The 12,837-nt window shown below is 43.6% G+C and overlaps 1 protein-coding gene across 3 annotated transcripts in view; it reads left to right on the top strand.

Moving 5' to 3' along the window:
* The window catches only part of EXOC6 (exocyst complex component 6), a 123,053-nt gene extending 110,423 nt beyond the window's left edge, over positions 1–12,630 (top strand). For all 3 annotated transcript variants that reach the window (XM_054983534.1, XM_054983535.1, XM_054983538.1), the window contains 3 exons: positions 10,082–10,194; positions 10,799–10,810; positions 11,646–12,630. In XM_054983534.1, the coding sequence (XP_054839509.1) occupies positions 10,082–10,194; positions 10,799–10,810; positions 11,646–11,778 (258 nt within the window). In that variant the 3' untranslated portion in view covers positions 11,779–12,630. The remainder of the gene's footprint in view (positions 1–10,081; positions 10,195–10,798; positions 10,811–11,645) is intronic.
* The last annotated feature ends 207 nt before the right edge of the window (positions 12,631–12,837 follow it).

Consider the following 12,837-nt stretch of genomic DNA (forward strand, 5'->3'; position numbering starts at 1 on the left):
TACAGTGAAGTAAGCCAGTACGTTGTGCTTGAAACCATAACATTCCAAAGTTCCCATCTAATTTACCCAGAAAACTTCTGTACCTGTTGATTATGAGAATTGCTCATAGAAAATACAAATATACCAAATTGACAGCTTGCTCCTTAATAGCATATTCTTGGAAGTAGCCCTGAGGCTACTGTCTTAGAACACACTTGGTAGCGAGTTAAATTTAGTGAACTGAAAGCACGATTTCCTTGCAGTCGTTTTTGTTGTGTAATCTGCAGGAATGTGGATACTCTAGAGGACTGGATCAGAAATCTTAATGCAGCTGAAGTAGACCATGGTAGCTGATTATTTGTTTTAAAAATTAAATCATTCTTTCCTCTGTAGAAGTCTTTTCCTTTCACACTGTTCACATGTATGCATGTACTACTTATATGCTTTTTATGACGTACTGAATTTTTTTCTCTTTTTAGCTTTTTCACTCTGCTCTTGATATAATTGGACTGCTGCTCTTGATCTGCTTATACTTAAAGTAATAGAAGAGATGTGGGGAGGGAGGGGGAACATTAAGGTAAAACATATATTTCATAACATACTATAAATGTAATTATAGTGTTAGTACAATATTGTGAACAGTTTTTTTCTGGTGTGAAAGAGAGAGGCTCACTCCTAGTTCCAAGCCATAAAGGTCTTGAATACATTACTTTCTCTGGAAAACTGAACAGAAAAAATAAAATTTCCCACTCGAGATTTTGAAACATACCAAAATCTGTTTCATTTGGATAAATCACATTGGACATTTAATGTATGAATCAAGACCACCACATCTTTTAATTATTTAGGGTTTTATTTCTAGATATGTTCTAACTAAATGTCACTCTTTATTGTAGCAGATGGTTGAGTTCGATAGCTGTACTGAGTGCCCTTATGGCAGAAAGGCAGGATAAGAACTCTTAAATAAAATGTTTAAGTATGTGTTTATTTCACAATATCTTGTACATGAATTGTGTGCATTTGCTTGATCTGTGTCATAAAGTAATACAAAAATGAATTAATGCTTCATCTTGGGGAATGGATCTTTCCATGCCTTGACCTTGGATCAGATTTTTTTGCAACAACTTCAGTCAAATCTGCATTTTTCATCCTCTTGTGAGGAGGGGTTTTGCTTAAACTATACAAAATTAAACTATACAGTGTAATGCTGAACAGAGTTGCACCCTTCGAAGCCCATTGACATCCAGCTGACATCCAGTACCAGAGGAGTAAAGATGACTGCCAAATTCAACCGTCCTTTACAGTTAATTGAAGCTATATTCTTCTTTTGATTTTGTGCAGTGCAGGAGTCAGGAGTTTGGGATTGGTAAAGAATCTCAAACATTTATGAAATAAGTTTGAGATTTATTGTCCCTCCCACCAATATCCCATCTCTCTTAGCAAATAGCAGATCTCAGGCAGCTGTTCATATCTGAGTTCTAAACTTTTAATTAAAGTAGTGCAGGGAAACGATGACAACTTATGAATCTCTGTTGAATGAACAAATCCAAAAACAATATTGCCTAAAAATTCATAATTTCAGCAAATTTGTAACAATGTTCAGCAGTACAATATGTCTCAGTGTAAGTGGATTGGCCAAGAATCCAGCTGCTGCCAAAGTATTCCAGAGGGTTAAATGTACAAATAGATGAAATGGGAAATTATTCTCCCAGACCTGAAACTTGTAACAGAGTTTTGACTATAAGTGTTATTTGACTCAATTCAGAGGTCCTCCTGATAGCCAGATGATTTTTTTATCATTAAATATTCTGGCTATGAAATCTACACTACATTTGTCCATTCTGCTTAATCAGAAAAGATCTGGAATTCATTATAAATCTAGCAGTTTATTTGGTGTCCACAATATGTAGCATTCTTTGGTGTGTTCTGCAATTTTAAATTGAAATGGTCAATATACTTCAAGTACCTCCTACATATCTGTACCTAACTTTTTAAAAGTACCTTTCATGTTTAGCCAGGCAAAATTAGGTATGCGAAAACCACCACCTTTAAGAAGTCATAATGTCTGAATTAAAATATTGTGCTGTTTGAGCATCTTTTATCCACTAATGTATATTTTACTATAATATTATTTAATATTACTATAACATTATTTACTCACCAGCTTTTTTGCTTCTTACTCTTAATTGCCTAATTATGTACCTGATTTTTTCAAGCATTTTAGCTATTTTAGTCTGTAGTAATAAAACAAAATTTGAGTTCAGTAGCTTCTTGAAGACCAATAACATTTTCCAGTGTATAAGCTTTCATGAGTCGAAGTGTACTTGCTCAGATATCTCCAGTATCTGACAAAGTGAGCTTTAACTCTTGAAAGCTTGTACCTTGGAAAATGTTGTTGGTATTTAAGGTGCTACTGGACTTGAATTTTGTTCTATAAAATTCTGAGATGATAGGAAATAACTGGATAAGTTGAATCGCAGCTCTGTTTGGCTTTGTAAACTGCCTTGAGTCACCACTTAGGGCAAGAAAAGTGGTATAAAAACATAAATCAATTCTCTTACCTATTGTTTTAAAAAGTTTCCTTGAAAAGTTTTGCTTTATTTGAAATACCATTGGTTTTAAAATTCCATATATGTTATAGTCCGTTGGAATTTACCTAGGGTATACGTAGTGTGCACTGCAGAGCAACAACGGCTGGCTTGCTTTAGCTCCCACGGTGTGCACCATAGTTTGAGAAGTGAGTAAACCAATGTTAAAACTTTGTCATTCTTGTAAACAATTGTAATTGTCTTAGGTGATGTATATTTTTGGCAGAAATAACTGCCTTACGATGGGACTTGCCCTCAAATTCTTTTCCTGTTCCACCTTTACATTAATTACAGGATTTAAATCTCCTAGAATTATACCCCTCTTCTGTTTCAGTAGATGTGAACGTGTTCACTGTGTTGGTTCTGATAGGTTATGAATCATAGTGGCATCTCAAGCCAAATTAGAAAAGTCTACAGCAGTTGTGTCATTTTATATTTTAGAAATTGCATAACATCAAATATGTATATAAAATACATAGAAACAAATATACCTAACATATACATGTAGCCTTTGTGTTTTATTTATCCTTCTGACCATCTCATTCTCTTGAGTGGATTATTAAAAAGATATACTGTCCCAATCAAACAAACCCAGGCATCTTATTTAATAGGCTTTTAAAAAAAGAAAATATCCTCTTGCTTCTACTTATCTCATATTCTTATTTCTTTTAAGATGCTTTAGCATCCTTTTCTTCCAAAATGGGTATCAGTTTTAGTGGCATTAAACAAAACAAGAGATTCTAATCAAACTAAAGGTGAACTATGCCTGGGCAGGGCGAAGCCAGAGGAAACTCTGGAGGAGGTCTGTAGCGGTCCTGACGTGCAATAAATGTCATCATTTTTTTCCTAATTCTGTTTTTCTTCTTGTCCAATTTTTCCCAATGCCCTTTTAAAATTCTATAACGATAACATTATAATGTTGCTACATTACCATCAATGCTTCCAGTTTTTATGTTTATTTTCTTCAAAAAATAGTTATCCAAATTAAAATTAAAGGAAGATCAGTGCTTCTGTGTATGTATGTATGTGTTCTGTATGTTCCTTAACTTTGTTTTTTCATATGTGGGCATGCTTGATTCTCTGGTGTCATTACTCTGTCATTCCTTAAGGGCTCACTATGAACACATGATTGGGATTGTCCAACCATGAAACTGAATCTCTGGGTGGTGAACATTTGAAATGGCTCAAATGTCACAGCATAACCCTTCTGTAACATCCAAATGTTACAATGTTACAATGCATGTGTGCACACACGCACACACATACAAAGGAGATGCTTATACTGATGAAAATGTTAATATCGTTGGGATTCTTCCAAAAGCCTGGATCAAGAATGGGGCATTTTTCTAAGTGCAGGAACAAAGAGACACTATTTTGGTTTGGCTCCCTCAAGTGTGGAATTATAGATGCCCAAACCACATCCAATCCTTGTGGACTGTATACACAGAAAAATCACTGTAAATTGAGCATGCACAAAAGCCCAACGAGAGGGAGAGAGCACATGCATGCTGTGAAGTGCAAGAGGTGTAATTTGTGACTTTTTTAATTTTATAGAGGCTATAAAGGGCAGTAGAAGTTGGTTTTTAGAGTAAAAATTAGCTATTAAACTTCGCTATTAAAGTAAAAATAAGCTTTTGGAAAAGTACTTCATAGATATGATTCCTATCATGTGATGCTTCTCAAATTGGCTATATCAGTCCCTGTTGAAGCAAATGCCTCTTACCTTGGCTTGTGGCTAGCCAGCTGTTCGCACTGATGGTGCGGCTGCTTAATACCAAACCAAATGTAGGTAATATGAATGATCAGGCCACCGTCACAAAGGTGTATGCAGCTGTTGCCTGCCTGCTGCAGAGTATATTTTCTCAAAGTCCATTACAGATTGCAGTGCACTAAGCTCATAACTGCAGCTGCATGTGGGACAGAGAAGAAGTCTGTCACGGCTCAGATCAGCGGCTTTACTGTCACTCCAGTTCCCTGTTCTATCTGCTCCAGCTTCATCAGTGAGTTATCCCAACGTAACCCCTGAACCTGCTCTCAGGAGGGGAGAGGGAAGTTATAATTGGATGGCTTATGTAATTTGCTTGTATGCTTTAGTTCTCTGCAGCACGTAAAATTGGCTTCTGTAGTGTTCAGCAAAAGAAACTTTCTAGAATTAATGAGATTGCCATTCAGCTTGCAGTCACACTTTGCCCTTTTGCCTGTCCTTATATTCTTCTCATATCCTGTAGGCTGGGGCTGACCTGGCTTGCATTAGTTGTGGCTGAAGGCTGTTCTAGCTCATATATAATATGTATAGCTCTTGGAACATGAAGTCCTTGTTTTTATATGCACACACTCTCTTTCTTGTTGTATATGCCATTATTTTGCACGTATGCCAAATTCAGCAGCCTGAGAATTTCAGCTTTCATTTTTAAGGCAATTTTCTAGTTTATATATGACCACAAAAACTTTTTTGAAAGTGAGTTGGAGGCATATCTAATAACAGACCAGGGCAGAGCTTATCCTTTTCCCATAACTGTCAGAAATTATGCAAAATATTTTCATCGTATGTACATAGTACAGCATTCATCTTTGCTGGAGGTGATTTTTTTCAAAAGTATGAAGTAGTTCAGCTCTGGCAGTTGTGTGTATTTCTGTTTATTTTTGTTTTCCTTTGATGCTCTGTGGTCTTTGTTCTGCTATAATTGCCTTGTAAAACATGTGGCATGAAAGTAAATCCCATTGGAAAACAGTGGAGCTAGTAATAGTGCATTGGGTAAGGCAGCTTTATTGTGGCCTTTGTACAGCCCATGATATATCAGAAGTTCAGTATCAAAATAAGCTTTCAGCTGTCTTCTGCAACCAGCTTTGCTTCTTAATGCACATGAGCTGTTGCCTTCAAGAATAAATATCCTAAGGATACTAGATCAGATTGATCTGGTGATGTGCCTCTGAATTGTAAAGCATCTGCCAGTAGTTTTCTGAGATACTGGATATAATTATGAGGAGCAAAGATGGCAAAGGGGATAAGTAGAGAAGGGAAAGTGTAATATACTGTGCCACTTTCCCAAGACATGTATCTCTCATTATTTATGCTACCTTTTCCCCAAGAATGATGACAGTATCTGCATTGTGAGTTGTATCACATCTGTGACTCTCTGGCTGCTCTTGGCTGGAGCAATTCAGTCATTCAAATTTTTAATGTTGCTAGAGGTTTGTTTTGCCTCTTCAAAAGTACACCTAGACATCTGGCATCTCAGTGCCTAAGTACACTGGGGAGGGGGGCAACTGAGTTACTTTCAAGTACAGATTTATGGGGTTTGTGACGTTTTTCTCAAGGCAGTTAATATCCGATTTGTGCATTATTAAACAAAGGTTTGCTACATTGTTCTTAAAGTGTCCAAAGGGAAGCTTTTTGGAGTGAGCCACAGTTACAGCAGTCATTAATCTAGCTAATATCAAAACAAATTAGGGAGCACTTTATAGGTTGGGGAGGCAAAAAATGGGTGACCTATTAATGTTCATTGCCAGATGGTGTGCATCTGAGATGTTATGGGTAATGTTTTTATGTACATCATTTGTCTTTTGGCCACATAATGTGAAAAATGTTGTTGTTAAATCCATTCTCATACTTCCTTAAAAACTCTCAATGCACCAGTATTAATTTGATCCGAGTCCCAGTGGTGCTTCACATAAATGGAAAAAAATATGCTGCTGTAATGAAGTTTTTCATTATGGTGATTTGATCTTAACTGAAGGAAAAGGAATATAGAAAACCCAGTATATTAACCACCAACCTGTTTTAGAAAAAGATGGATTTTATTTTGTGGTCACAGAATATTTTTAAGTTTTGTGAGATTTGGAAGTTATTGTATTAGTAGAAATTACACAGTGTGTGTCTGTGTGAGGGGGACTAACTCCTATTTTCTCATTGATTTCTCAGTGGAGCTGCTTAGGAGGGCAGCCTTAATATGTATTTAAGCTCTGTGTTGTATATGCTAGAAGCCAGCTAACAATGGAGTCCTAAGCACTCTTCTAAGGCCATTGACTAAACTTTATTTAGTATTGTGCTGATAGCATGTGCCCAGTTTAAGCAAATTACCCTATTTGAAGCTCTGTGGAGTAATATTGCAGGGCGTAGGGGTGCCTGTAGAAAAGGGATGGTTTAAAGTTGGAAGTAAGAGTTACTAAAAGGGGATTGACTTGTAGAGAATTTAAGAGCAGGATAAAGATACTGACTGATTCTGTGGCAAGAAGGCCTTGAAAGTAACAACAACAGCGTGCTTATATACCACTCTTCTAGACAGATTAGTGTCCCACTCAGAGAGGTGAACAAAGTCAGTGTTGTTATTATCCCCACAATATAACTGGGGAGCTGGGTCTGAGAGGAGTGGTTTATCCAAGGCCACCTGCTGAACTCATAGCAAAGCTCAGGATCTGGAAACCATTACTGAGGTCTCTTTTTTTTAAAAAAAAGCATTTGTTTATATGTATATCATTGGTATTAAGCCAGTTAACCTAGATAAATGTCATATGGTATCAGAGAATGCATCACCAGCTTCTCAAAGCTTGGCTTTTATTTCTAAGGCTGAGTGGTTGCAATTAAGCAAAACATTTGTAGTTTCAGGTAGCTGTGTTGGTCCACCTTAGAAAAGCAGGATTTGAGTCTAGTGGCCTCAGAGACCAGCAAGATTTTCAAGGTATAAGCTATTGAGAGTCAAAAGCTTTCTGAAGAAGGCAGCTTTGACTCTTGAAGTCTTGTTGGTCTCTGAGGTACCATTGGACTCAAATCCTGCTATTCAAAATATTTGTAGTGGCAATAGATATGTTGTCATAAATATATTTTATAGGTATTTCAGAAAAATGCAGAGTAATGTGGCTTTTTCTTTTGGATAAGAGTTTTTTCCTTGTTAAATATTCCTGTGGCCCTGCTTTCTGCCTGCTGGGTTAAGATGAAATGGTATTTACTAATCTACATTGTGGAGCAGATTTGTGGAGCTTGCTTTGATTTGCCAGCAGTCAGAGGTTGTTTCTTCAGGACGCCTTTTTAAAAATTTGCCTGCCTTGTTTCAAGTTCAAAATTAAAAAATGCAGTGCCAGCATTTAAAACTAACATGTTGTTTGGAAGTAAAGCCCCTTAATCCCAATAGAAGTAGTTTCTGAAGCACAAAGGGAGACTATGACTAAGATTAACAGGGCTGGGAAAGCGCCTCTGCAGTAGGTAGCCTGGTTGTCTTGGACACTTATTGGGCCTTCTCAGCAGAGGCAGCTGGTTCACTTCAGGTCCACACATTGGGAAAAGAAGTAGTGCTGATCTGGGTAGACACTGGTGTGCCCATGCCCTAAGCAAATTCTAGGGATGCAGAATGCTCACGTCTTAATGGGGAGCTAAAATAGAGGGATTTCTTTCTAGAGACTAGAAGGAATAATGTGGAGAGATGATATTCACAATGTTGAACTTGTGTATCCTCCTCCTCCTCCATTGCTGTCATTTATTTCTGAAGCTCTTTCGTTATTTTATCGAAGCATATTTTCCTTCTTGTTCCTTCCCTTTAAACTTAACAGAAAAGTCAAGACTGACAGGCTGGGGGGATGCAGGGAGCCACCTTTTCTTTAGTGCTTCAAAGGATATATTTAGATGGTTCAGATCAGTTGGCAAACTCATTTATCCAGAGAGACTTTTTCTGTTCTTCCTCCCACTGTGCTTTTTAATCACCTTGAATCATGGGGCCTTTGGGTGTATCTTAGTGATTCTAGAGGACGTTTTTTCATTGATTGCAAATGCTCTCGTAATGTGGCTTGGAAAGCGGAAACTGAATAGCATGTGCAGTGAAATGAGAAGTGTGTGAGTGTGTGAGAGAGAGAGCACTGAGCGGGTGCTCACAGGTGAAGCCTGAGTCAGATTTTTCTTCAGATTTGTATCTGTGAATGTACATTTGTAGACTCCACTAACTAGATGCATACAAGCAGTGGGCGAGAGAGAGGGACTCAGAGATGCTTTCTCATCTTCTGACAATGGCATCGCTTATGAAAGGGGTCTCTGTTTCAGAAGATGGGAGGCCATCGTGGGGGGGGGGAGAAGGGCACTCAAAGGAAGAGTGCACAGGGTGTGCGGCGGGGAGGGCTCAAGCCACCTTGGGAATAATGCCCAATCCTTGGAACTGTATACAGTTTTCCCCACATAAATACAATATCCTGTATTTTTTTAAAAAAACAAAAAACTGAAAGTGATGCTAAATTTGAGGCCAGCCATATCTCAAAGGCAGGGGAGAAGTCTGGGTTTGGATTAAGGAAGCAAGGAAGACCCCAATTTTGGGATGGTGATCTCAGACTACAGGATTTGAAGGAGGCATATTCCGGATGGGGAGGCCTGTTCCTCTGTAGCAGTGAAACCCAGCAGGCGGCCAGTGGCACCATGAAGATTAGCTGCATTTATGACAGCATCAGCTTGGGTTTATCTGGAGTAAGCTGTTTAAAGGTCCTGGCACCCTGCCTGCCCAGCTGGCTTGGAAAGCGACTGGGATTGGGAGGAGGATCCCGCTCAAACCAGGCTCTACTTGGGAGGGCCCTGAGAACCCCAGTCGCCCACCCCCTGCCAAGAGCGGCGCTTCTTAAACTGCCTGCAAGTGTTGATGGTCCCGGGGCGGCCGCGGGAAGATCGGGCTGCCCCCGCCCCCCCCCCCTTTTAGGCAAGTATCGTTACAGTGTCGAGTTAAGGCCAAAAGGAAACCGCAAATGGAGCCCTGCTTGGTGAACAGATAGATAAATGGCGAGAAGGCTCCTTCCCGCCGCCTGCCCCGCCTTCCCCAGAAGTCAAAACAACCTGCTCTGAAGAGCCGCCCGGATGGGGGAACCTGATCCGCGCCCAAGACGCAGGCGAAGGGCTTGGCGAGTGGAACAATGCGGGAGCGGATCGGAAGTGGGCTTTAGCTGGCTTAGAGGGGATTAGGGCTTCCCAGTGGAGCCGGGGCCGCCGTTTTCCTGCGAGACTCACACCAGCTTTTAAAAGATTACGGGGGGATTGACAGCCACTCCGGCTGGGAGCTGCGGGGAACTCGAGCCGCGAAGCCGGGCGCGAACTGCTGGGCGCTGCCCCGGGCGGGGGGGGGGCGGTGTTTTCACACACACACACCCGACTTGGGTGCTACGCGGGCGTCCCGAAGGACTGGCTGTCCTTCCCCAGGGAATGCTCTTGGGCTGAGGCGGAGGGGCCAGATTCTGGAATGCCGTTGCTGCTAGTTCAGAGGGTGCAGTTAGTTGGGCCTGGAGGGTTGGCGCCCCCGTTTGCAAAGCGCCTTTCCACGACAGCCGGCTGGACCCGGCCACGTGCTTCCCTCGACAATAAGGCCCGGCTCCGACCTGGAATCTCTTCCACGGCCTTTTCGCGCCCCCCCCCCTACTTCTTGCCCTAGACTTCGACCCCTTTCTAGTCATGCCCACCCACCCCCCCGTTCAGCATGCTCGCCCCTTCGGCCAGGAGTGCTTCGGCGGGGTCTCTAACCTCGGCTTGTCCCCCTGTCTTGTCTTGGCTGCAGCTCCTGGATCTCTTCATGGTGTGGGACTGGTCGACGTACCTGGCGGACTACGGCCAGCCGAGCTCCAAGTACCTGCGAGTGAACCCCAGCACCGCCTTGGCCCTCCTGGAGAAGTGAGTCCCGGGGCTTCCCGGCCGGGGGAAAAAGGCTGGGCGGCTGCCGCTGACTGCAGCCCTGGCCGGTCCCTCTGCTGTGCCCTGGGCTCCCCGTTTCCCCGCGCCTCGGCGCAGGCACTTCCAGGCGGCGCCTTGGCCTTCCCTTCCGAAGGCTTTGAAATCCGGTGCAGAGGCACGCCGGTTGCGGCCCCCCTTCGGGCTCGCGCGGGAGGTCTTCCCGGGGGCAGGGGGCGAGTTTTCAACGCACGAAGAGCCCGGGAGCTCCTGGGCTGCTGCCAGTGGGGCTCCGGCCGCTTGGGCCCCCGAGCAAGCCGCTGCCGCGTTCCCCTCCTCGCTTGTCCTCGAGGCTGCGCTGCACGCCGATCTTGAGGCTCGGGGGGAAGTCCCGTTGACCTGGAGGGGCCTTCGTTGGGAGGAAAGTCGGCAGAGGCCAGCAGCGATAGAAGCTGGCGCAGGGGCTGGTTTGAGGCCGCAGATCTGAAGAGGAGCCAGCTAAGTTCTCCTCGGGGCAAGGGAGGTAGAAGAATTCCGCCGGGCGTTGGTCTCTAACCCTTGTCCCCTTTTTCTCTTTTCCTACTTTCCACACGCGACTGTCTTCCAGAGTCCACAAAGGGTACGTATGCCACTTTCTGCCCGAGTTCTGGGTTCTTCGTTGAGTCATTTCAGGGTGAAGTCTCAGAGAGGCTCAGTTTTCAGGATGGCTTCTTTTTCGGAGGAATTGAAAACCAAAAGCAGACCAAGCCCCCTGCCTGTAAATTACAATTAAGTTAGGTTTGGAGGCTATTTCTTAAGCACATAAAGAATTGTGGCTTCGAATGGGGAGTAAATACCATCTAAATAAGCAGCGGGGAGGTTCCTCTTGACTGGGGAGGGGCCCATTGCTCCCCCAACCTATTTCCTATTTCCACTTTTTATTTCAGCGACCTTTGTTTGTAATGTGTCTGTAGGAGGATTTGCTTATAATCACAGCCTACGATTTGATTTCTGCTACTCGGACCCCTTCTGCCTGGTTCATAGGACTGTAGTTTCCATGCGGTCTTAAAGGCAGAATTTCTTCCCAAAGAAATCAGTGGGGATTAGGACTGTGTGGAGGGGGAGGGAATAGTTACTAACAAGGCGACCCTCCCCAAAGTAGTAGCAGAACGTTTGGGCCCCGTATTGTGGCCTTAAATAATGTCGAGTGGCTGAAGACAATCTACCCTGAGCGTAGAAAAGAACAAGAGTCCAGTACTCTACCACACATTTTGTCAGTCTTATAGGTGCGACTTATAGGGTACCCTGTCACACATTTTGTTAGTCTTGTAGATGCTACTGGATTCTTGGTCTTTTCTGCTGCTACAGACGAACTAACCCGCTACCCATCTTGATCGATATACCCTAAGCGTAGTTGCCTGAATCCGCCGCGTTCATGCCCTTGTTTGAAGGTCTCCTCCCCCCTCTGCTTTCAGAATGAAGGACCTGAGCAAAAAGAACAACATCTTTGCCCAGTTCCGGAAGAACGACCGCGACAAACAGAAGCTCATCGAGACGGTGGTGAGGCAGCTGCGAGGGCTGGTGAACGGGATGTCTCAACACCCTTAAGCCGCCCCGGCTTTGGGGAGCCAGCCGGGATCCCGGTCAGGGAAACCTGCTCCACGGAGAAGGAGACGATCGGATGGAAGGGACAGGCCTGTTGGCATTTCCAACAGAGTAGATACTTTTAAAGGAAAAAAAACCACAGCTTTGTAAATCATGAAAGGGCACCGAGGCAAGTCGCAAAATTGTACAAATCCGCCGCTGGCTTGTAAATACCTCCTCTGGTCTTTGGGCACTGCAAGTCTTTGGGCAAATCGAGGTTGAGTTTCGGTTGGAGGGGGTGCCCCGCTCCACTCAGAAATGACTTGAACAAGCTTGCCCCCCTGTCGCCGCTTTCTGCTTGCTCTGTCCTCTTTTCTAAAGGGAGACCTTTCTCCTGTGTCAGACGCTCTTTTGCCCTCCGTAGGATTTGTATACCGTGACCCAATACGGTTTTCTATACCAGTTTTTCTTTTTGTAGGCTGGATGGTGAGGGGAATCTTTTTTTGTAGTGCCCGTAAAACTACCTGAATCAAACACCGGCGCTGGGAGTGTTTGAACCGCTGGACTTTTCTAGACTCTTCTTAACACCCCCCCCCCAAAACCTGGAGTTTTCTCCGCCTCACTTCCGGCAAGACCAGGGATAAGATGCCAATGTCATGTGTGAGTGTAATTCTGGGTGTTCCTAGCGTTAGATTCCCCCCCCCGCCCCCAACCTATCCTGCACTGGAGCATCCCGGCTATTGGAAACACAAGCGAATGTATGAGGATGGCAAACCAAATGAACTTGGGGACGCGCAGAAAAGAATGTACATTTCCCTTTTTTTGCTCCGTGTATTAAGTTATTTGACGGTCCAAAATACAGTAATATAAACCCTTTGGAGCGTGTGCTGGTTTGTTAACGAGGAGTCGGACGCCGGCTGCGGGCATCCCGAAGCAGGCGCCCCTTCGCAGGAGGGAGCCCGCCAGTGGTTTCTGGCGGTAAAGAGCCTGGGCTGCGCTAGGCCCCTTGGTCAAGGACTTCCTTGCCTCGGTCCATTGGCCGTCGCGTAAAGCCGCCGAGACCGGGCCTGGCCCCGCAAGCGC

Source organism: Eublepharis macularius, chromosome 6 (genome assembly GCF_028583425.1).
Source record: "Eublepharis macularius isolate TG4126 chromosome 6, MPM_Emac_v1.0, whole genome shotgun sequence".
Taxonomy (NCBI): Eukaryota; Metazoa; Chordata; class Lepidosauria; order Squamata; family Eublepharidae; genus Eublepharis; species Eublepharis macularius.